Below are 21,793 nucleotides of genomic sequence, written 5' to 3'. Positions count from 1 at the left end.
AGGATGCCACAAAAAGGCCTGGGGCAGCACAATTAACTTTCTAGGTAACAAATCGCATTTGCAAACCTAGCCTTTCAGCATCTCACACCTTCCCCATCGAGGTGTGCAGCTCCGGTGGTCGGGGTGGGGGCTCCGGACTCCACCTGCGGCCGCTCGGGCGCGCATTCCCCACGTGCTCAGGAACTTCGAGCCGGTGCCTGTTCCAAGAGCCTGGAGAGGAGCCTCGGGGCTCCTGCTGGTCAGAGTAGGAGTCGTTTCGGAAGACGCGTTTTGATGAGTAAAGTTTCAAAAGCCTTAGCTGACTCTGTTGAGAGAAGGAGCCGCAGGAAAGGAGCAGAGAAGGGAGTTTGCTGGCGAGTCTCGGGGCTCGGCGGCTGCCCGCAGCCTGAGCAGTGGGGCGGCCCTGCGACGCGGTCTGATCAGCACTTTGGACAGCGCTCCCTGCCCGCTCCGGGCCCTTTGTCCTCAGCACAGACTCAGTCAGGACCCCCATGCAGCCACTGAACCCCGGCCTGGGAGAGGAAATTCCAAAACAAGCCTTCCAGCCCTGCCTGTAAGTGACAATAACGAGATGGAGCTGAAAACTTTCTTACACGGGGTGAAAATCATCAGGATGTTTTTTAATCTTAATATATTTTCTTTCCCATAACCAAGCAGGGACCACATTATTCCATTAGGCTTTATTTCATGAAAATCTGTGGGGGTAGTAGCCTGTGACTTTCCAGTTTGGGAAGAGCCACAGGGAAACAACCTCTGCCTGACTGGCGGGTCCTCAAACTCCACACGGGGAGAAAAGGGGGAGATTCGCAAAACCAAACTCGGGGCTTGCTGAGGAAGTGCTTTGTGGGAGCAGAGGAAGCAGGCTTAACGACTGCTCGGCTGGTACACTGACTTCAAATAAATGCAATTACGTGTGCAAATCTGCACACAGACATCCCGAATGTCAGTTCATTTGCTTCATAAAAACTCTTTCAAGTAATTTCGGTCTAAACTTTTCGCATCTGTAATTGGCACCACCTTCTCCGGTGACCAGCTGGGGGTGAGGGTTTCCTTGTTTCTTTCTGAAAGCTTCCCTGCAGATGGGCGCCCGCCTTAAAGCTGCAGACGACAATTAGAGCCGTTGTGTGCGGAGCCGAGATGGTCAGCATTAATATTGTATACGAACAGCTGAAGGCGGGGGGGCCGCTGCCCGGGGCAGGCTCTGGCAGATGGGGCGAACAAAACCGAGGGCCACTCTTCACACCACCCTGCGCTGACTTTGTGTGCCTGCCTCACACTCGCTGGCTTGTGAGACTCGCACGTGCACACACACTCACACACACTCTGGGCCATAGTTGAGACTGTTTCATGCTGAGATATCAAACACAGCATCCCCGTGACTTGGTGTGAGCACACGCACCATGTTTTGGAGGTACCGTGGGAGACGTGCCCACACTGACTTGCTCTCACACGGTGTTACTGTTTCACACACAGACAGAGTAACTTTGCGTGTGGTGGAGACTCGGGCAGCAGTGGACTTCTCCGGCCACACACACCTTCTCTCCACCCGCCTTCTCCCAGAGCGCGGCTCCTGCGCCTGCACACACCCACCTCCACCCACTGCCCACCCCACCTCCAACCTTGGGAGGCAAGCCCGCAGACACGGCAGTCTTGACAGGGTTCTGCAAACCACTCGACCAGCTGGAAGGGGAGGCATCGGGCTGAGGGCCCTGGCCTCACTCAGGAGGGAGCCTGTCTGTCACCTCCTTGGCTGCCCAGGAAAGAGCACAGAGCACTGATGGGACACACAGCTAATTAGTCCCTTCGGCATATTGGCAGAAACATGTGAACAGGCCTGGGGAGGGGTGTGTGGAGATGGGGGGGAGGTACGCACCCAGGAAGGTCCCACAGAGAGTCATCTTTGCTGGGCAGGCACAATTCCACTCTGAAGCCTGGACACACGATCACTTCACGCTGGAAAAAGTTGCTGCACAAACTTCTGTGTCCCGGGTCCTGGGTGGGGGGGCCTCTCATCCAGCCAATCAGGGCCAGGGAGCAGATGATCACACACTGATGCCCTGCCAATGAGGCTCCCTTCCCCACACAATGGGCCCCGCCTGCAGGTGGGGGGAAGCAAACACACAGCCCCTCACACCAGGATGAACCAGCGAGGGAGGGGAGGCGCCTGCTCCGAGATGCTGCCCCTCCCCCTCCCCCCATCTTCCCCTGCTCGTTCCGCCTCCCACTTTCCCTCCCTCCCTGCTTCACCCCAGACCGTGTCAGGCCGGAAACCTGGTGGCCGACCAGTCAGGATGGGGTGGGGCAGCCTCAGGTCTGGGGAATCTTGGCCTCCCCTGCAGCGCAATCATGGGCTGCTGAGCGGCTAAGGCCCCTGTGGCCCCTGGGCTGCGGTGGGGAGCCCGCTCCCTTAGGGATGGCGGCTAGTGGGGCGGACTCACAGGGGCACGGGGAGAGGGAGGAACTCTGGTCTGCAAATCAGTCTCAACCAGTGGTAGGGGGAGGCAGCAGGGGCCTTTCTGGAATGATTTCTCCTGCCTCACCCTGTCCTACGACCCTTCACTGCCCACCGGAGTACTTTAGAGCAAAGAGTGTGGCCATCACCAGACCTGGCTGGACAGTCCCAGCTTCAGGCCTGGCTGTGCCCTCCACCTGGCTTCCCCTGACACTGAGAAGCTCCCATTCACCCCTGAGGCAACTCAGGGGTCACCTCCTGCATGGTCTCCAACCACCCTTAGCTCTGAATACTTGCCTGCCCCTGTTCAGGCGCCTGCCCCTGACAGGTGGAAGCCTGTGTGCGGCCTGCTGCAGGTAAGGTGCATGGCAGGAATCCTGCATCCGCTGGTTCTGTTGGAGGCCTGGGAGGCAGGGCTGGGCAAGGCTCTCTCCTGCCATGAAGGAGCCCAGGATGGACCCATGGGAGGTGGGAGGGGCAGACCAGTCCTAAGCGCCCCCTCGCACATTCCTCCAGAGCAGATGTCCTCAACGCTGGCCCTCGAGATGTTGGGATGGAGAAAAGGAACTACTAGTCCCTGTCCTCACAGACCCACCAGTAGGCGAAGCCTGTAGCGAGTACCCAGCACTCCCAGGCTATCTGCTGCCTTGCAAGCCAGGGGAATGGGTTTTGCAGTCAGGTGTCCCTGTCCCAGAGCCAGAATGAGGCAGATCCCAGGCCGCCCCTGTCCCCTTACAGCTCTGTGACCACCAACAAACCACTGGATGTCTCCAGCGCTCCAGGGGGACCTCCAGTGAAGGCGGCTGGGCAGCCAGCAGGACAAGGGCAGCAGCTTGTCCATGGGGAAGCCTGGCCAGGCTGGGCACACTGGGGGTAGGTGGGGCTGCTGAGGGTCTAGGTAGGGCTAGAGGGAAGGCAAGAGCCATGTGGAACTCCAGGGCTGACCTGAGCCACTGAGGGGGCTGTGCCACTCACTGAGCTGGGGTCCAGGGCGAGAGCAGGTCCCTGGGGACTGACAGCTCTGCTCCGGGATATGGGTTTCAGTCTGAGGCTCAGGACCAAGATCAGGCTGGAAATAAAAAGGGAGTCGTCTGGTTAGAGGGCAGCACAGTGAAAAGGCAGACGAGAGCTGGTGCAGGTGAGAGGGGCAGGGAAGGGGTGGGGTCAGGGAAGGTGACTATACACGCTGCTGGCATGGGCTGGGAGGTCCCTCCTCTGCAGTGACAGACGTGTTCACACAGCCTTCCCATGACTCAGTTTCCCACTCCAGTTGGTGGTGAGGAGTCACTCTGGCGGGCCCCCCACCACACCCCTGCCTCCCAAATTGGGGAACCCAGGAAGCCAAAGCCTCCCTCCAAGCACCACAGACACCGGGGGCCGGCAGGTGGCAGTCCCCTCCTGCCCCGCCCGAGTAGGACTCCCTGACTTTGGGGAAACGTGTTCTTTGGATGGAGTTGACTACAACTGATTATTTAAAGAAACAGTGGGGGATTCTAGGAAGGCCTGCGCTTTCTCCTTTGATAAAACCAAACCGCCTCATAGTCCATCACATGACAAAGCCCCTTGGACAAATTCGGAATCCAGTGGGACAAAACAGATGTATCCTCTGAAGCCCTGAGGAGCTGCACGGGGGACCTCCGGGCTCCTCCACATGCCACCCCACCCTGCTCACAGTGTGCTGAGGGACCGGCACAGGAGCCCCAGGTCCACATGGGCCAGCCAAGTCAGAGTCCATGTTCTGACCAGGTGACCCCAAGTGACCTGTGGGCCCTTTACAGTGTGAGGAGCAGTTACCTCTGGCCGTCACGCCCCTGAGAGAGCTCCCTGTCTGCAGAATGCAGCTTGACTGTCAAGGGCAGCTATTGCCCCGGCCTCTCAGGTGCTCTGCAGCCAAGGCACCTCCTTCCCCTTGACCAGAAGCTGGGCAGCACTGAGCTCAGCCACCCCCACCTGAGGGAAGCCCTCAGGACATCACCTGTTCTCAGCAGAGACTCAGCAGGCCGCATACTTAGCAGCGTGCCTTTGAAGTAAGGGCCACAGCAGGGTCTGTCCTGGGGGCCTGTCATGGGCTCTAGGGCCCAGTGCCTGGTGCGGGGGGTTGGGGGGACAGCTCAGTACTGTGGCCATTGACCATTCAGGCTGGCTTTAGTAGAGCCCTCACGACATGTGCACCCAAGAAGCCCCACAGGTCTGCCCCTCTGCTCCCCTTCCCTTTCTGCCATGACCTGGGACCTGCCTAAGGCCTCTCAGAGCACAGTCTAGACACCCACCCCTTCTGAAGGCTGGAGGGAGCCAGAAGTGAAGGCTCAAGCCATGAGCAGGCCCACCTGCAGCTCAGAGGCAGAAGGGGGTTAGGGCAAAGGGACATGGCTGAGTGACCACCAGCCAGGACTCAGCAGATCATTCTGGAAGACCCAGCTCACCAGGCCCTCAGGCTCTGGTGGTGGTCTGAGCCTGGTGGCCCTGGGGTCTTCAGGCAGCTCACAGCAGATTCAGCAATGGCCCAGGGGCAGCTAGGCATCGGGGGACACTGCCCAGAGAAGCGGAGGCCACAATGGGCCACAGCACAGGACTCCAGGTCAGACCTCAGGGAGGGCCAGAGGGACTCCAAGGAGGCCTCCCCTTACTCTGTGTGCACTGTGCCAGGCTGGGGCCCAGGAAGCTGAGAACAGAGTCTGGTAGCACTCCTCTCCTTGCCTGGCAATCTTGGGTGAAATAAGGGAAGGCAGGGGGTCCAGACCTGAGCGGTGAGCGGCTGGCCCTGCCTCACTGCTCTAGGCACGCCCACGATGATGAGCAGAGACCATAAGCCTCCGGAAGGCAAGGCCTCTCCAGGACAGAGGAGGCAAGAGAAAGAGAGCAGCAGGCCTGGCAGGAGCCAAGGGAGAACAGCCAACAGCATGGCAGCGGCAGGGGGCCAAGGCTGGGGTCCAGAGACCAGACACAGAAACAGACACAGACAAGGGTGTGGGACACAGGAGAGAAAGGCAGAGGTGAGGGGCAGACAGGCTGGCCACCAAGGCTCTGGGATGGGTGTCTGTCCACAGGGAAAAGGCAGCGCTGTGAGGAAGCCTCCCCTGATTTCATTTCCATGCACCCCACAGGGTCCATGCATCGTCCGTGTGTGCATGTGTGTGTGCACACTCCTAGGGCGGCAGCAGGTTCAGCACCTTGCCCTGCTCCAGGCTCTGTTTAAGTGGCTTTGGAATTCTGCTCCCAGAACAGATGGCCTCAGAGATAAAGCCGCCCGGGAGCCTGGCCTCAGAGTGGGGCTGTGGGCCGTTGCCATGGCAGGCCAGGCTGGTGGCGTCAGCTTATTAGTGGCCCAAGAGCATGGCTCACAGATGCAAGATGGTCTCATGGGACGGGAGCCCTCCCGCAGAGCCCAGGGGGCATGCACCCTTGCCTAAATGTCCAGCTCCCACCGCACCAAGAGTGGAGTTTGGTGGAGCCAGTGGACACTGGCTGGCCACACGCTGAGGACTGAAGACAGCAACAGTCTGGCCATGTTGGGACAACTCAGTCCTGAGATGCCTGAACTGGGTTTTTAAACACACTATCCTAGGGGTCCCAGCCACACCAGCACCAGAGGCAGAAAGCCAGCCTGGGTCAACCCCACACACTGGGTGTGACAGCAGCTGGTTCCTGAAGAGCAAAGGAACAGACCCTAGTTGGTCCCAGTCTCACACTCAGTGCCCTTAGGTGACGAAGGTCCTCCTATCTCAGCTGTGGATGTGGAGCCCAGGAAGGTTAAGGGCAGCTGAGCCCTCCACAGAGCTGGTAGTGGGGAACAGACCCCTGTCCTCCCGACAAACATGCTCACCTCTCCAAGGGGACCACACAGAATGTCCCAACCAGTCACTCAACCCGCAGGCCCAGCCTCTGAGAAGGAGGAAGGGGACATGTCCTGTAGGCGCCAGGCACTGTGCCCTTGCAAGCACAGCGAGCCCTTGCAGAGGGCAGCAGTGCTGTCCCCACCCGCAGACACAGCTCGAGGCCGGGGCTATGTCTGGGCCTTCTGCACCACAAAGAGAGGTCTCTGTGGTGCCTTGGTCAGCAGGAGCTCACTGGGAAGGGCTCTCCATGCAGGTCGCGCAGCCTCTGCGTGAGGAAGGTCTCAGCCTCAGCTTCAAAGGGAAGACGGTGCCCAAGCTTCACCCACCTCCCCTAGGCCCAGCCCTGGGACGGGCAGCAACCATCTGGTGGGACCATGAGCAGGGCAAGGAGGATGGAGGCAAAGGGGAGGGCTGGGGAGCCTAGGCAGGTGCCTGAAGGACATGCCCATGAGGACAACCAGAGAACACTGGCCACAGGGCCTCCTGCTTGGCCTGGGACTGCCCAGGGCCCCAGGCTGCACCTTCCCCTGGACGCCCGCCTTCACGGGTTAGAGCAGTGTGGAACCTACTGAACCCGGTGTAGTGCTCCCACCACACACACACACTCATGCACGCATGCACACCAGAGCCCTGAGCCTGTGGCTGAGGCTACAGTGAGCCCATCAATAGCCCTGAGTCTCCACGTCCAGCCTGCCGTCCATGAGGATGGATGGGGTATAGATGGGGCAGTGGGAGGGAGAGTGGGAGAGGGCAGGTGGGGATGGATGCATCGGATCAGTGCCTGGGAGGTGTGGCCACAAGGGACGGTTCTCACTGGGGGTCACCAGGATAATAATCCACAATGCCCTTGGAACTCACAGCCCTGCAGGCACCCACCTACAGGGTCTGCAGTCAGGCCTGCCTAGCTGACCCCCCCCATTGGAGTGAGCATTGAAAGTCTTCCTGGGGGGCCTTTGAGAAAGTACAGCCTGGGCCAATGGCAGGGACACCCCCACCCCGGTCTGTCCCAGCAGGCACAGGGCCTTAGCTCCTCTTTACACAACCCTTGCAGGCTTCCCCCTATGCCCCCATCACCCCAATTATACATAGACAAGGGGCTGAGGCTCAGACAGTGACTAAATGGGACCAGCTCCAGGGGAGCTAGTGTCAGAGTGAGGGCTCCCCAACAGGCCCCAAACACCAGAGGCCCCCCTCCCCGCCCCACTGGCATAGGAGCAAAGACACAGCTCTGAGGAAGTGGCGGAAGAATAAAAACCACTTTCCGCAGGGCCATTGTCCCACCACCTGTGCTCCTGTGCTGTTGGCCCTCCCAGCATGGGCTGCTGGCCCCACCCCCGACCCTTCAGCTGCCCCCGGGGCACCTGTATGCAAATCCCACAGAGGGCACGGGGTTGGCAGGGAAGGAGGGCTGAGAGGAACAGATGGCAGGATGCCAGAGAGGAGGGCACCCTTGGGGAGCCCCAGTGACCTTAAGGTAACAGCAGTGTTTTCAGAGTGACCACAGGCCCTATCCTGGAAGGGAGAAGTAGGATCAAGGTGGAAGGGGCAGCCTGGAGCCCATGGCTGAGAAACAGGGCACAGAGTGCCACCTGCAGTGGACCCATCCATTTACACTGCTGCTAAGTTTCCTTGGGACACTGTGCGGGACCAGTTTGAGTTTGCATAAAACAATAGTGAAGATAATGGCAAGAGTGGTAACCACTGACCAAACCCCTGCAGGCTCCCACTTACAGTCACCTCAGGGAATCATCCCCGCACTTCAGGTGGGACTGATTCTACTGTTTTACGGTCTCAGAAAGGCTGAAGGGCTTCTCTGAGCACCAGGGAATCTGGGCACAAGGGAGCTACGGCACTGGAACCCATCCTGCATCAGCCAGATGGACTTGGAAACTTGAAAACCACACCAATGTCCTGCAAAAACACAAAGAGCACACCCAAGAGCACTGGACAGACGGTCCATGTGCGTGCTGTGCAGGGGGCGGGGAGGGCCGGGACTCTGCACACAGGGCCCGGGAGGTGAGGACCAGACGGACACCACAGAGAGCCTGGGGACAGGTCCCGAGTGTGTGAGACTCAGCTGTAGGCACAAGGGTTCGAGACCCCCCACACACCACCCTGCACCCTCACAGCTTGTCTCGGGCCACCCCAAACAACCCTGACTCTGCAGGGAACCCAGAAACATGGGGCATATCCTGCCACTTGCCTCTAAAACAAAGAAGATTCCAGACACAGCTTTAGACTCCAAAATAGCAAAGCAACCTGAAAACTCCCACCATGTCTCTCTGCAGCTGAACATTCACCATAGATGTTTCCAAAAGCTGGTTCCTCCCCATGAGACCCCAAAGGCAGATGCAAATGGAGGACTGGTCTGGGATTGGTGCTTTGAGTCATAATTGCTGCCAGCTTCATCCTGGAGCCATGGTAGGTGGGAAACTCCTGGCAGCCAGCCCACATCCTGTGGACCAAGGGGCCCAGGGGCACCCTAGGAGCAAAGCTCAGACCTGCCTCACCAGAGAGGAGCTGCCACATCTTCTTGGCTCACCTCCAAAGCTGATTCCTCTGCCTGGCCTGCACCAGAATCTCGCAGCCTGCTGGGCCCACCACCCCAGCAGCCACGCCAGTCTTCTCCCTGGGGGTCCCCGTGGACTCCCCAGCAAGACCAGTTCTAGCCAGTGTTGTCCCCGGCACTTGCCATCACAGAGGGCAGAACAAACCCCGACGGTCCATGGGAGGCCACCTCCTGCCCACAGGGGGGCATTGTGATCTTGGTACCTCCTACGGCTGCCCATGGAGACCCGGGCCCTTCCTCCTCCCACAGCCGGGCCCTGATGTGCAGCTCTGTGGCTCTTCCCCCTTGAGCCCCCACCCTGCAGCCTCTGCGCTGACACTCTCTCCTCCCCAAGCTGGCTCCTTAGGTCCCCTGCCCTCCCTGAGAGGCCTGACACCTGTCCAGCCACTCCCCGAACACCACTCTCTTGTCTGCACAGTCCCCTGACCTCGGACAGGCATGCCAGTCTCTGGGGCACGCTCCCCTCCCCCAGAAACCACTGTGGGCCTCGAAACCAGCCGTGATCCCCTCATGGAGACAAGAGGAGGGTGAGGAAGCCATGCCAGAACAGCCAGGCAGCCCCCACAGCCTGCCCCCAGTGGCCCCTGAGGGTCACCACATCTCCACAGGCAAGCACATGCCTCAAGTGGCAGAAAAGAGGGAGACCTGTGCTCCTGGGGTCAGAAGCAGGAACGCTGCCCTGGGAGTCCTGCCGCCACATGGCCGGTCCTGCCCATTCCAAGCCCGGCAGCAGGGGACAGCAAAGGCGGGCCAGGTTGTGGTCACTGCCCCACTTGTCCACACCATGGCTTGCTGCGGCAGCCTTCAGCTGAGGGAGGGGTTGCACTAAATCGCCCACAGTGGACTTGTGCTGACCACCCTGCACAGTCAAGGGGACAGAGCTGCCCCGTAGGGCATCAGCCGTCTCAGGGGCTCAGTGGGTAGGCTCCCAGAGCCCATCCAACTCCCTCCAGACCTCTGGGTAAGCACACTTTGTCCTTGAATCAGGGTTCAAAGGTAGAAATTCTCAGCACACTGAGAACCTAACCATAACTGTCCTCTACCTAGTTACTTGGCCTTTGACCAGGAGTTCTCCCAAAAGTCTTCTGGACTATGTGGGGTTTAGTGGGGTGGGCTATGAGGGCCCTGGCTTTAGGGAAAGCAGCAGGAGAGTACTAGGGGTACTAGTACTCTCCTAGTACTAGTACTAGGGGAGGCTGAGCCCAGTACTGCCAGCTGCTGAGCGAGGGGACACCTGCCAGCCCATGTGCCCCCACCATGTCCACAAACAGAGCCATCCCACCCCCTGAATCCTGGGTTTCCAGAGCAGACATCAGGGTGGCACACCCTGGTCTTGCAAGAATAAATACCATCCTTGATATCAGCTCCTAGCACCCAGCCCCTCACCCATAGTAGGGCACTGACTCCCTCCAGCAACCTGTGAGACTCCGGGATCCCTTGTCAACAGATCAGAAAGCTGTGGCCCAGAGGAGAGAGGCAGAATTCGAACACCAGGCCTTCTACCCTCAGAGATTGCACCCTGCCCCTGTGCTCGGATGGGGAGAGATGGCAGCAGGCAGCAGAAGCCACACTGTACTGAGGAGTCATTTGTGTGCATGCTATGTGTGCACATGTGTGTACCTCTGTGGCTACATGCCTGTGTGCATGTCTTGTACAAGTGTACATGCACATTAATGCTTGTGTGCGTGCTTGTCTGCTGTGAATCTATGGGTCCACATCTGTTCATGCATGTCTGTGTATCTGTACACACACACCTGTGTGTTTGCACATATGCATATCTATGTGTGAGCATGTGTGTGCACATCGTACATGTGCATGTGTCTGTTAAGTGCACTCTGCCCCACAAAGGAGAGAGACAAAAGCACAAGAGCCACAGGTCTAGCCTCTCACCCGCAGGAGGAAACCATGTGAATCAACCCCCCAGCAGCTGTTACCCAGCAGGCGCACAAATGGACACAGACCGAGGTCCCGCATCCCGAGTCAGCCCCACTGGGGTCCTCCTCCTTCTCAAACCAGGGCCTACCGCGTTGCCCTTACGTCCTCCTCCTGAGCCTACAAAGCCTTCCTCCCGGGGGGCCACGTGCATCACCCAGACCAAGGCTTCTTGGGTCTCCCGCTGCCACAGCCCTTTGCAGGTGCAGGCCACAACATGGACACTCCCGGCCTGCCCACTACTGAGGAACCGGCTGCATTGCATGGTCTTGGCTTATGTGTCCTTCCTCCAGAGGCCTGCCTGGACCCCTTGGCTGGCTAAACCTCCCAGCTATTTGTGCCTCTGCCACGGGGCTGGGAACCATGTCAGGCAGGCATTTAGTCTGCTGTGCTCAGGATGCTGCCCAATGCCCTGCCTGGCCTGGCATGAGTACCTGACCCTACCTGCTGGGTCTCTCCCTCAAACCTGAGCCAGAGGTGAACTCACAAGCCACAGCCACAGGCTGCCTGCAGCTACTCTGCCTTCCACAGGTGGTGGTCCAAAGTGTCTTAACCTCCTCGCCTCTTGCACACTTACCCTGCAGTGTGGGGCCACGATGCTGGAGATGGTTCATCAGGAAGTGAAAACTCATAATAGGAACAGCAAGCACCAGGGAGAAAACGTCTGGCCCTTAAGCATCCCTCCACCTTCCTCTGGTCTCACCCTGTGTTTATGCAGAAGCCACAGGGGAGCTGGGGGTGGGAGGGCAGGAAGCAGCCCCTCTCCCCAAGAGGCCCCCACCCCAGGAACTAGCACACAAGGTCAAATAGAAGCTTCAATGACGCAAAATGTGTCCACCATGAAGAGCTACCCTGGATTTGAAGGACGCCCTTTCAGGCAGGGGCATCAAGCCCTCTGCTTTGTACTGACAGTGACAGGAGTTTGTGGGTCCCAGCAACTGTGGGTGGTCCCACTGTCTCTAGGGGAACTTGACTGGGTTGTGAGATCTGCAAGTCTGTAACCCCCTGCCTGGTACCCCTCAGCAGCCCTTCCTTGGTAGGCCACTACCCCAGCGCCAGCGCACTCACCTGCACAGTGGCAGCAGTGGGGACACAGGGCACAGACACCCATATGTGCTCAGACCAGACATGATGGGACCTGCAGGGAAAGCACGGACAGCCAGAGAGGACAAGGGCAGCTGGTTGTGGCTGTCAGTCTAATAAGCGGGGGCAGACTGGTTCCCTTCGTTGCCTGCCAGAGAGGAGGGGACAGCCCCAGAGTCCACCCCAGACCATTGCAACTGCCCACTGGAAGCCATACTGACCTTCCTGGCTTGCCCCCTGTGACGTGTGAGGGCATGGGTCAGGGGGTCCCTGCTGAGTCAGGCATACCCTTTCCTTGGCTGGAGAACAGGCGGGGCCTGCCCCTCCCCTGTCCATGCCCAGCACCTCCCTGTACCCACCTAACAGAAGCCACCCTGTCCTGTGCCCCCTCATCAGGTCCCATCACTTCAGGATAAAGACACAGGTTGTCCACCTGCCTGCAGGATCCCACTCAGGCCTCAGCCCGGCCCCTCTCCCCTGAGCTCAGCCGCACTCTCCCTGCCACCTCCCAGGACTTGCCCTGCCCAGGTCCTTCTCCCAGATCATCCTGCTAAGCCCTCTCTGGGAAGTTTCCAGACTAGGTCAGGGTGTCCCTGGAGTCCAGCCTGGCCCCTTTCTCCGGAAGCCCCCATCACAAACAGAGCTGCACAGGTAACTGTGTTCATCCACCGTCCACCTCCTTGGAAGAGGATGTCTCATGCAACCCCAGCTCAGGGCCTGCTCCACCAGATGGGTGCAGACACACGAGAGACGCCAGCCTGCGGACACCCACACCTCAGGGGGGCTGCACTGCTGGGGGGGGGGTCTCCCAGAGGAGGCTTCCAGAACAGGCCTTCTTTGAGAGGCTGGGGGAGTGGGGAGGGGCGGGACCAGAAGCCTTGGGAGGGATGGGTGGGTCCCAACACAAAGGGTTCTGTCTGCAAGGTCAGGCCCTGCACCTGCCCTGCACCCCCATCCACTTGCACGGACTAAGGGCCCAGGCCTTCGGCCAGGGGTCTGCAGCACAGAGGGTCACCTCCTCTGGGCAGCTCTGGGGCTGGCTCCAGGGCCTTTGCAGGTGCACACGGCTGGGCACCCACCCCTCTGAGGGCAGACACAGGGGCAGAGCCCCACACAGTCTTCCTTCTGAGCTGCAGCAGCCCTGCTACACAAAGGGGTGCAGGGGTGCCAGGCCAGGGGCCTCCAGAGGCTGGCGTGCTTCCCCCTCCCCAGAGAACTGAGCAGACTCCTTCCCTCCCTACAGAGGCCACAGGGGGAGGGCAGCTGTCCTGAGCGGAATGTCACAGACTCACCCAGTGCCTTCTGCATCCCGAGGACTTAATCCGCCTCCTCCCTCAGGGAGGTCAGGGAGGTCAGTGACAGAGGAGGAGAGAGTGGGAGGGAGCAGGATCAGTGCCAGGATCCGGAATTTGCACCAGGCACCCTGGTTTGGGGACTGAGCATCTAACTGGTGTCCTTGCCTGTCCCCTCTGCAGGTGAACACAGGCCTGGGGTCTCAGGGAGGCACTTTCCATCTCCTTGTGCCCCCTACCAGTCTCTCTTCACCCCAGTCTCTGGGCCCATGTTTCTGGGTCTCTCCCCTGGCCGCCTCCCCTCAGCAGACCCTAAGAGAAGGTGAGGTTGCATCTCTAGGAGAAGTAAGACAGGCGAGTCCGGGTGTCTGCAGCAGCTGCCAGGCTGTGGGAAAAACGAGGGTGGGGGCGCCTCCCCTGCAGCAGCCTGCCCGCTAATTCTCCCTAATTGCTTTAAAGTTGTAGTAATTGAACTGATTGAAAATAGAGTCTGGGCGGGGATGAAGGAAGGAGAAGTCAGCAGCCCATCCCCCAGCCCAAGCTGAAGATCCCCCAGCTGCCCATGGCCTCCGCCAGGGAGGTTCTTTGTCTCCTGGTCCCAGGCCCCACCCAAGCCCCTGCCAGATTTAGATTTGGGGCTAGTGGGCACTGGGAGAAGGGGCCAGACTCAAACCCAGGGAGTGTCCCACCCAGGACGGGATCCAGGCAGCAGCTGCATGCGGACAGGACAGGCCCATAGTCTCCTTACACACGCGGAGTCCACAAGCAGCTCCAAGGCCCCCACCCGGCCCTGGGCGGCACACAGCCCAAGCTGCTGGCCCAGTGACACACTCAGCAAACATCAGCCTCCACCAGACCAAGTCCAGGGCTGAGTACAAGGGGTCCTGTCCCCCCCGCCACAATTCAGTGCTATTATGACAAATCTGTTCCCCAACCAGGAGACCCAAAAAGCAGGCCTGGGCTGGATCGTCTCCTGGTCCCCAAGAGAAGGGGCCAGGAGACATTTGAGAAGGGGAGCACGTATGAACGACCCGTGCCTAGCTTGATACAAGTGTGGGCACGGGTTTTGGTTTCTCCAATCAGTATGCAAGTCTCCAAACCCCCTGACAGCACAGAGCCTAGTTTCCTGCTTGAACCTCCTCCTCCCAGATACCCACCCCATCCTGGAACCACTGGGGCTTCCTCAGTCCTGCACCTGACCTCAGTAGGGAAAAGCCAGGTCCCCCAATGCAAGGTGGAATACTGGCCCTCACAGCCCTGTGGCAAACCTCGCACTCCTTGTCCTGTGGTCTCTCTGCTGTCCCCAGCCTCACAGGCCACTGTAGGGCCAGAGATCATGACTCTGGTCTCTTATGCATGGCACAGATCCAAAGCCTGGGCCTCCCCCATCGTCCCACTGTGTACCAGCCCTTGTGTCGAGCCTGGTGTTTCCCTTTCCCTTGGAGTGAGCCCTGTTGGGGAGGGACCTTGGTGTCCTTTCCTATCAGCCAACCTGAGTGGCTCTGACACCATTTCATCTAAGAAATGAAGGGGTTGGTGACCAGGAGATGGTCTCTCCCCCTTTCCTCCCAAGCAGCTACAACACAAACATGCGCCCTCCCAGGTTTCGCCTTGCGGCACAGCTGGACTCCCAGCGGAGAGGCTCTGCCACAGGAAGTGCCAGGCGGTTTCTCTTCACCAGGGTGGCCGGGAGAGGACTCCAGAAATGCCACCAGGCAGACTACTCGGTCTCTGTCAGAGAATCTCAGGAACCAAGGCCCAGGGGCCTGCTGTCTGGGGCAGGGGGTTGGGGGGCACATGTCAGTGTCTGAGTGCTGGGCGGGGATCCACCTCGCTTCAGCTCCACATGGGGACCAACCTGCAGATGGGACATGGGAAGGGACAGAGCCCCTGAGGGGCTGGCCTGGGGGGAAGGATGTTGACACAGGAGGTGGTCACGGCTACGGGAATGAAGAAGGTATAAGCAGACACAAGACCCACCTGGACACTGCAGGATGCACCTCCCAGAAGATGGGGCTCCAGGACCATGGCCACTTGAGGAAAGGAGGGAGTCCAAGGTTCAGATTATGTCCCCGTCTTGTGGAGAGATGGGTGGGAGGCCCCGGCACAGTGAGGGGCTGTGATGAAGGCAGGACAGAGGCAGGTGAGACCTTCTAGGGACTGTGAGGGCAGCTGCTGGAGGTGGCTGGGTAATGAGCTGATTGGCAAATGCGTAAACAGAAACTGCCTGATGAAAAGTGTTTATGGTGCAATTAGCAGCTGTGCCATAAATAAAAATTTAACTGTGTTTATTATAAACTTGTTGATCCGCAGGAAGCAGCTCTCCGTGGCTGAACCAGCCTCCAGCAGCGTCTGCTTGGTGCAGCACACCATACGATGCATGACTAAGGGTGCTGGGTGCTGGGAGGGGCCAGTTCTCTGGTCCCCTGCCCTCTCTATCCCTTATTTCTATGCCCAGTCCACCCTGACCCAGTGCCTGATCCCTGAGGCCTAGACATCGAGCCCTCTCGGGGCCACCTACTGCCCAGATGCTGTAGCAGGACACGTGTGCATGTCCCCACCTGAGCTCCAGGTTCCTGGAAGTGTCATTCTACGAGGCACCAGCCCACCCTGAGGCCAGAACTAAGCTCCTGCCTCACCCTTGGCCCTCCCAGATGCCTTTGTGCTGGACTCCCCCTTCTCCTCAGCTCTTCCTCCTACAAAACTCTGCCTGGAGTCCTCAAAGTCTGCTCCTCCCAGCCTCACACCACCTGCCCACTCCCTCCACCTCCTGGGGTCAGTCTCCAGCATGCTGCCTCCTCATCCCATCCCCCAAAGTCTTTTTTTTTTTTAAGCATTAAAATGTTCAAAAACATAGACAATGTTACATTGTCATATCCTCCCCAGAGTGAGCCTCTGAAATCGGTCCATGTCACTTCTCTGCAGTTTTCGTCTACACACACACCCAAGAACAACGCATGACATGCTTTGCAGATTACACTATTGCGATCACGCAAAACAAAAGCCTTTGCAACTTGCTTTCATCACACAGAAGTTATTTTTGAAGTGTGTCTTACCAATGGGTTTCAGCCCTGGGCAAGTTCACTGTGGATTCAATGTGACCAAAAAAATGACAGTAGAACGTTCCTGGGTTGAAAGGGTTTATACCTGACTTTATTTCCACAGTGGCAGGTCCATTATTAGATTCTGTCCAGTCAGAATCCCGTCCACTCAGAGCGAGTCTGCGTGCAGCAAGCTGGTCCCTGCCTCTGGGCCTCTCTGCCCACACAGCCATCCTCTGGGCCTCTGTCCTCATCTCTGCTCTCCTGCAGCCTTGCAGCTGTGCCACCATTTTGCCCAGAGTACTGGGCGGAGCTCTTTATATAGAGTCAGTAACAACGCATTGCCCGCACATGTGCAGTGGGCCAGCCAACCAGGGCCAGGGAAGGATCCTGGGCACAGGAACCTTCCCTTTATCCACAAGGTGCATCAGAGTTGATTTGGCCCCCCTCTTGCCACAGCATGAAGTTCACCATTTCACATCTGCTCACCTGACTCGGGGCATCAGTTTTCAGTTTTGCCAGACTCTTGTGTTTCCCAGGTGACTAGGATTCGTCTTTTCATACAATTCTGGGCTGTAGAGGGCAGTGTAAAGCACCACACTCCCAAGTTCCCAGAACTTCAGAGTGGTTGGGAAGGTGGGAGAGACTTCTCCTGGGTCCTGCTCCCTCAGGACCTCTGGGCCTGGAACATTCTCTGCATGCCTGCCATGCCCTTTCACACTGAGGAAACCCACTCTGGGAAGGACTGCAAGAATCAGGGCTCCCTGCTTCTCACATGCAGCCCACCACCTGCAGGCCTACGTCCTGGTCTGGAGAGAGAAAGAAGCACCAGGCAGGGGTCCCCAGAAACCATGTCCCCCCAGCTGTTTCTGCACAACCATGTTGCCCTTTGTTTCTGTCCGGCTGTGTTTTTCTTGTGGGTCTGCACGCTTGTGCCCTGCACTTTGGAGAGTGGGCCTTGCTGGTTGTATCACAAACATTCACATTCAGCTGGAGCGCCTCTCTTTCCGCCTTAGCCCTGGACCTGCCCACAGTCACCGCCTTCACCTACCTACAAGGCTCCCCCTTGCCAAGATGTTTTTTTTTTGTTGTTAATCTTTTTTTTTAATTTTGGTATAATTAATATACAATCACATGAGCAACATTGTGGTTACTAGATTCCCCCCATCACCAAGTCTCCACCCCATACCTCATTACAGTCACTGCCCATCAGCGTAGTAAGATGCTATCGAGTCACTACTTGTCTTCTCTGTGTTATACTGCCTTCCCTGTTACCCCCCAACCATATGTGCGCTAATCATAATGCCCCTTATTCCCTTTATCCCTCCCTTCCCGCCCATTCTCCCCAGTCCCTTTCCCTTTGGTAACTGTTAGTCCATTCCTGGGTTCTGTGAGTCTGTTGCTGTTTTGTTCCTTCAGTTTTTGCTTTGTTCTTATACTCCACAGATGAGTGAAATCATTTGGTACTTGTCTTTCTCCTGGCTTATTTCACTGAGCATAATACCCTCTAGCTCCATCCATGTTGTGGCAAATGATAGGATTTGTTTCTTCTTATGGCTGAATAATATTCCATTGTGTATATGTACCACCTCTTCTTTATCCATTCATCTACTGATGGACACTTAGGTTGCTTCCATATCTTCGCTATTGTAAATAGTGCTGCGATAAACATAGGGGTGCATATGTCTCTTTCAAACTGGGCTGCTGCATTCTTAGGGTAAATTCCTAGGAGTGGAATTCCTGGGTCAAATGGTATTTCTGTTTTTAGTTTTTTGAGGAACCTCCATACTGCTTTCCACAATGGTTGAACTAATTTACATTCCCACCAGCAGTGTAGGAGGGGTCCCCTTTCTTCATATCCTCACCAACATTTGCTGTTGTATGTCTTTTGGATGTTGTCCATCCTAACTGGTGTGATATCTCATTGTGGTTTTAATTTGCATTTCTCTGATGATTAGCAATGTGGAGCATTCTCTCATGTGCCTGTCAGCCATCTGAATTTCTTTTTTGGAGAAGTGTCTGTTCATATCCTCCACCCATTTTTTAATAGGGTTATTTTCTTTTTGGGTGTTGAGGCGTGTGAGTTCTTTATACATTTTGGATGTTAACCTCTTGTTGGATCTGTCATTTACAAATATATTCTCCCATACTGTAGGATGCCTTTTTGTTCTGCTGATGGTGTCCTTTGCTATACAGAAGCCTGTTAGCATGATGTAGTCCCATTTGTTCATTTTTTATTTTGTTTCCCTTGCCTGAGGAGATGCTTATGTTTATATTCAAGAGATTTTTGCCTATGTTTTCTTCTAAGAGTTTTATGGTTTCATGACTTACATTCAGGTCTTTGATCCATTTTGAGTTTATTTTTGTGTATGGGGTTAGACGATAATCCAGTTTCATTCTCTTGCATGTAGCTGTCCAGTTATGCTAATACCAGCTGTTGAAGAGACTGTCATTTCCCCATTGTATGTCCATGGCTCCTTTATTGTATATTAATTGAACATATATAGTGGAGTTTATATCAGGGCTCTCTAATCTGTTCCATTGGTCTGTGGGTCTGTTCTTGTGCCAGTACCAAATTGTCTTGATTACTGTGGCTTTGTAGTAGAGCTTGGAGTCAGGGAGCGTAATTTCCCCCACTTTGTTCTTCATTCTCAGGATTGCTTTGGCTATTCGGGGTCTTTTGTGGTTCCATATGAATTTTATAACTATTTGCTCTAGTTCATTGAAGAATGCTGTAGGTATTTTGATAGGGATTGCATTGAATCTGTAGATTGCTTTAGGCAGGATGGCCATTTTGACAATATCAGTTCTTCCTATCATGAGCACGGGATGTGTTTCCATTTATTGGTGTCTTATTTAATTTCTCTCATAAGTGTCTTGTAGTTTTCAGAGTATAGGTCTTTCACTTCCTTCATTAGGTTTATTCCCAGGTATTTTATTCTTTTTAATGCAATTGTTTTCCTGATTTCTCTTTCTGCTAGTTCATCGTTAGTGTATAGGAATGCAACCGATTTCTGTGTATTAATTTTGTATCCCACAACTTTGCTGAATTCAGATATTAGATCTAATAGTTCTGGAGTGGATTCTTTACGGTTTTTTATGTGTAATATCATGTCATCTGCAAACAGGGACAGTTTGGCTTCTTCCTTGCCAATCTGGATGCCTTTTATTTCTTTGTGTTGTCTGATTGCTGTGGCTAGGACCTCCAGTACTATGCTGAATAACAGTGGGGAGAGTGGGCATCCTTGTTTTGTTCCCAGTCTTAGAGGAAAAGCTTTCATCTTCTCGCTGTTCAGTATAATGTTGGCTGTGGGTTTGTCATCTATGGCCTTTATTATCTTGAGAGACTTGCCCTCTATACCCATTTTGTTGAGAGTTATCATGAAATAATGTTGAATTTTGTCGAATGCTTTTTCAACATCTGTGGAGATAATCATGTGGTTTTTGTTCTTTTTTTTGTTGATGTGGTGGATGATGCTGATGGATTCTCGAATGTTGTACCATCCTTGCATCCCTGGAATAAATCCTACTTGATCATGATGGATGATCTTTTTGATGCATTTTTTAATTCAGTTTCCTAATATTTTGTTGAGTATTTTTGCATCTATGTTCATCAGGGATATTGGTCTGTAATTTTCTTTTTTTGTGGTGTCTTTGCCTGGTTTTGGCATTAGAGTGATGATGGCTTCATATAATGAATTTGGGAGTATTCCCTCTTCTTCTACTTTTTGGAAAACTTTAAGGAGGATGGGTATTAGGTCTCCAGTAAATGTTTGATAAAATTCAGCAGTGAAACCATTTTCGTTGCTGGTAATTGGTCTGTTCAAATTTTCTGTTTCTTCCTGGGTCAGCCTTGGAAGGTTCTGTTTTTCTGGAAAGTTGTCCATTTCTTCTAGGTTATCCAGTTTGTTAGCATATAATTTTTCATAGTATTCTCTAATAAGTCTTTGTATTTCTGTGGTGTCCATGGTGATTTTCCCTTTCTCATTTCTGATTCTGTTTATGTGTGTAGACTCTCTTTTTTTCTTGATAAGTCTGGCTAGGGGCTTATCTATTTTGATTTTATTCTCGAAGAACCAGCTCCTGCTTTCATTGATTCTTTCTGTTGTTTTATTCTTCTCAATTTTATTTATTTCTGCTCTAAGCTTTATTATGTCTCTCCTTCTAATGACTTTGGGCCTCATTTGTTCTTCTTTTTCTAGTTTCATTAATTGTGAGTTTAGACTGTTAATATGGGATTTTTCTTCTTTCCTGAGGTAGGCCTGTACTGCAATATACTTCCCTCTTAGCACGGCCTTTGCTGCGTCCCACAGATTTTGTGGTGTTGAATTATTGTTGTCATTTGTCTCCATATATTGCTTGATCTCTGTTTTTATTTGGTCATTGATCCATTGATTATTTAGGAGCATGTATTAAGCTTCCATGTGTTTGTGGGCTTTTTTGTTTTCTTTGTGTAATTTATTTCTAGTTTCATATCTTTGTGGTCTGAGAAGCTGGTAAGTACAATTTCAATCTTCTTGAATTTACTGAGGCTCTTTTTGTGGCTTAGTATATGATCTATTCTTGAAAATGTTCCATGTGCACTTGAGAAGAATCTGTACCCTGTTGCTTTTGGATGGAGTGTTCTGTAGATGTCCATTAGGTCCATCTGTTCTAATACATTGTTCTGTGCCTCTGTGTCCTTATTTATTTTCTGTCTGCTTGATCTGTCCTTTGGAGTGAGTGGTGTGTTGAAGTCTCCTAAAATGAATGCATTGCATTCTATTTCCACCTTTAATTATGTTAGTATTTATTTCACATATGTAGGTGATCTTGTATTGGGTGCGTTTATCATTATGTAATGTCCTTCTTTGTCTCTTGTGACTTTCTTTGTTTTGAAGTCTATTTTGTCTGATATAAGTACTTACTACAACTCCTTCTTTTTTCTCCCTATTAGTTGCATGAAATATCTTTTCCATCCCTTTACTTTCAGTCTGTGTATGTCTTTGGTTTTGAAGTGAGTCTCTTGTAGGCAGCATATAGATGGGTCTTGTTTTTTTATCCATTCAGTGACTCTGTGCATTTTGATTGGTACATTCAGACCATTTACATTTAGGGTGATTATCGATAGGTATGTACTTACTGCCATTGCAGGCTTTAGATTCATGGTTACCAAAGGTTCAAGAGTAATTCCCTTACTATCTATCTAACTCACTTAGTATGCTATTACAAACACAACCTGAAGGTTCTTTTTTTGCCTCCTCCTTTTTCTTCCTCCTCCATTCTTTATATATTAGGTATCATATTCTGCACTCTTTGTCTATCCTTTGACTGACTTTGGGGGTAGTTGATTTGATTTTGCATCTGCTTAGTAATTAATTGTTCTACTTTCTTTGCTGTGGTTATTTTTCCCCTAGTGACAGCTATTTAGCCTTAGGAGCACTTCCATCTACAGCAGTCCCAAATACACTGTAGAGGTGGTTTGTGGGAGGTAAATTCTCTCAGCTTTTGCTTATCTGAAAATTGTTTGATCCCTCCTTCAAATTTAAATGATAATCTTTCTGGGTAGAGTATTCTTGGTTTGAGGCCCTTCTGTTTCATTGCATTGA

At 54.3% G+C, this 21,793-nt stretch overlaps 1 protein-coding gene across 1 annotated transcript in view; it reads right to left on the bottom strand.

Moving 5' to 3' along the window:
* Positions 1 to 16,812, bottom strand: part of MYT1 (myelin transcription factor 1) — an 80,232-nt gene extending 63,420 nt beyond the window's left edge. Inside the window, exons 1-4 of the mRNA XM_036900722.2 lie at positions 16,695 to 16,812; positions 15,145 to 15,281; positions 3,428 to 3,521; positions 1,874 to 2,885 (exon numbers count right to left, since the gene is read on the bottom strand). Coding sequence (XP_036756617.2) covers positions 1,874 to 1,898 — 25 coding nt within the window. The 5' untranslated portion in view covers positions 1,899 to 2,885; positions 3,428 to 3,521; positions 15,145 to 15,281; positions 16,695 to 16,812. The remainder of the gene's footprint in view (positions 1 to 1,873; positions 2,886 to 3,427; positions 3,522 to 15,144; positions 15,282 to 16,694) is intronic.
* Positions 16,813 to 21,793: the final 4,981 nt, after the last annotated feature.

The sequence above is a fragment of the Manis pentadactyla genome, chromosome 5, assembly GCF_030020395.1.
Source record: "Manis pentadactyla isolate mManPen7 chromosome 5, mManPen7.hap1, whole genome shotgun sequence".
Classification (NCBI taxonomy): Eukaryota; Metazoa; Chordata; class Mammalia; order Pholidota; family Manidae; genus Manis; species Manis pentadactyla.
Note: the sequence above shows the minus strand (reverse complement) of the source record. Positions and strands in the feature narration are given on the sequence as shown.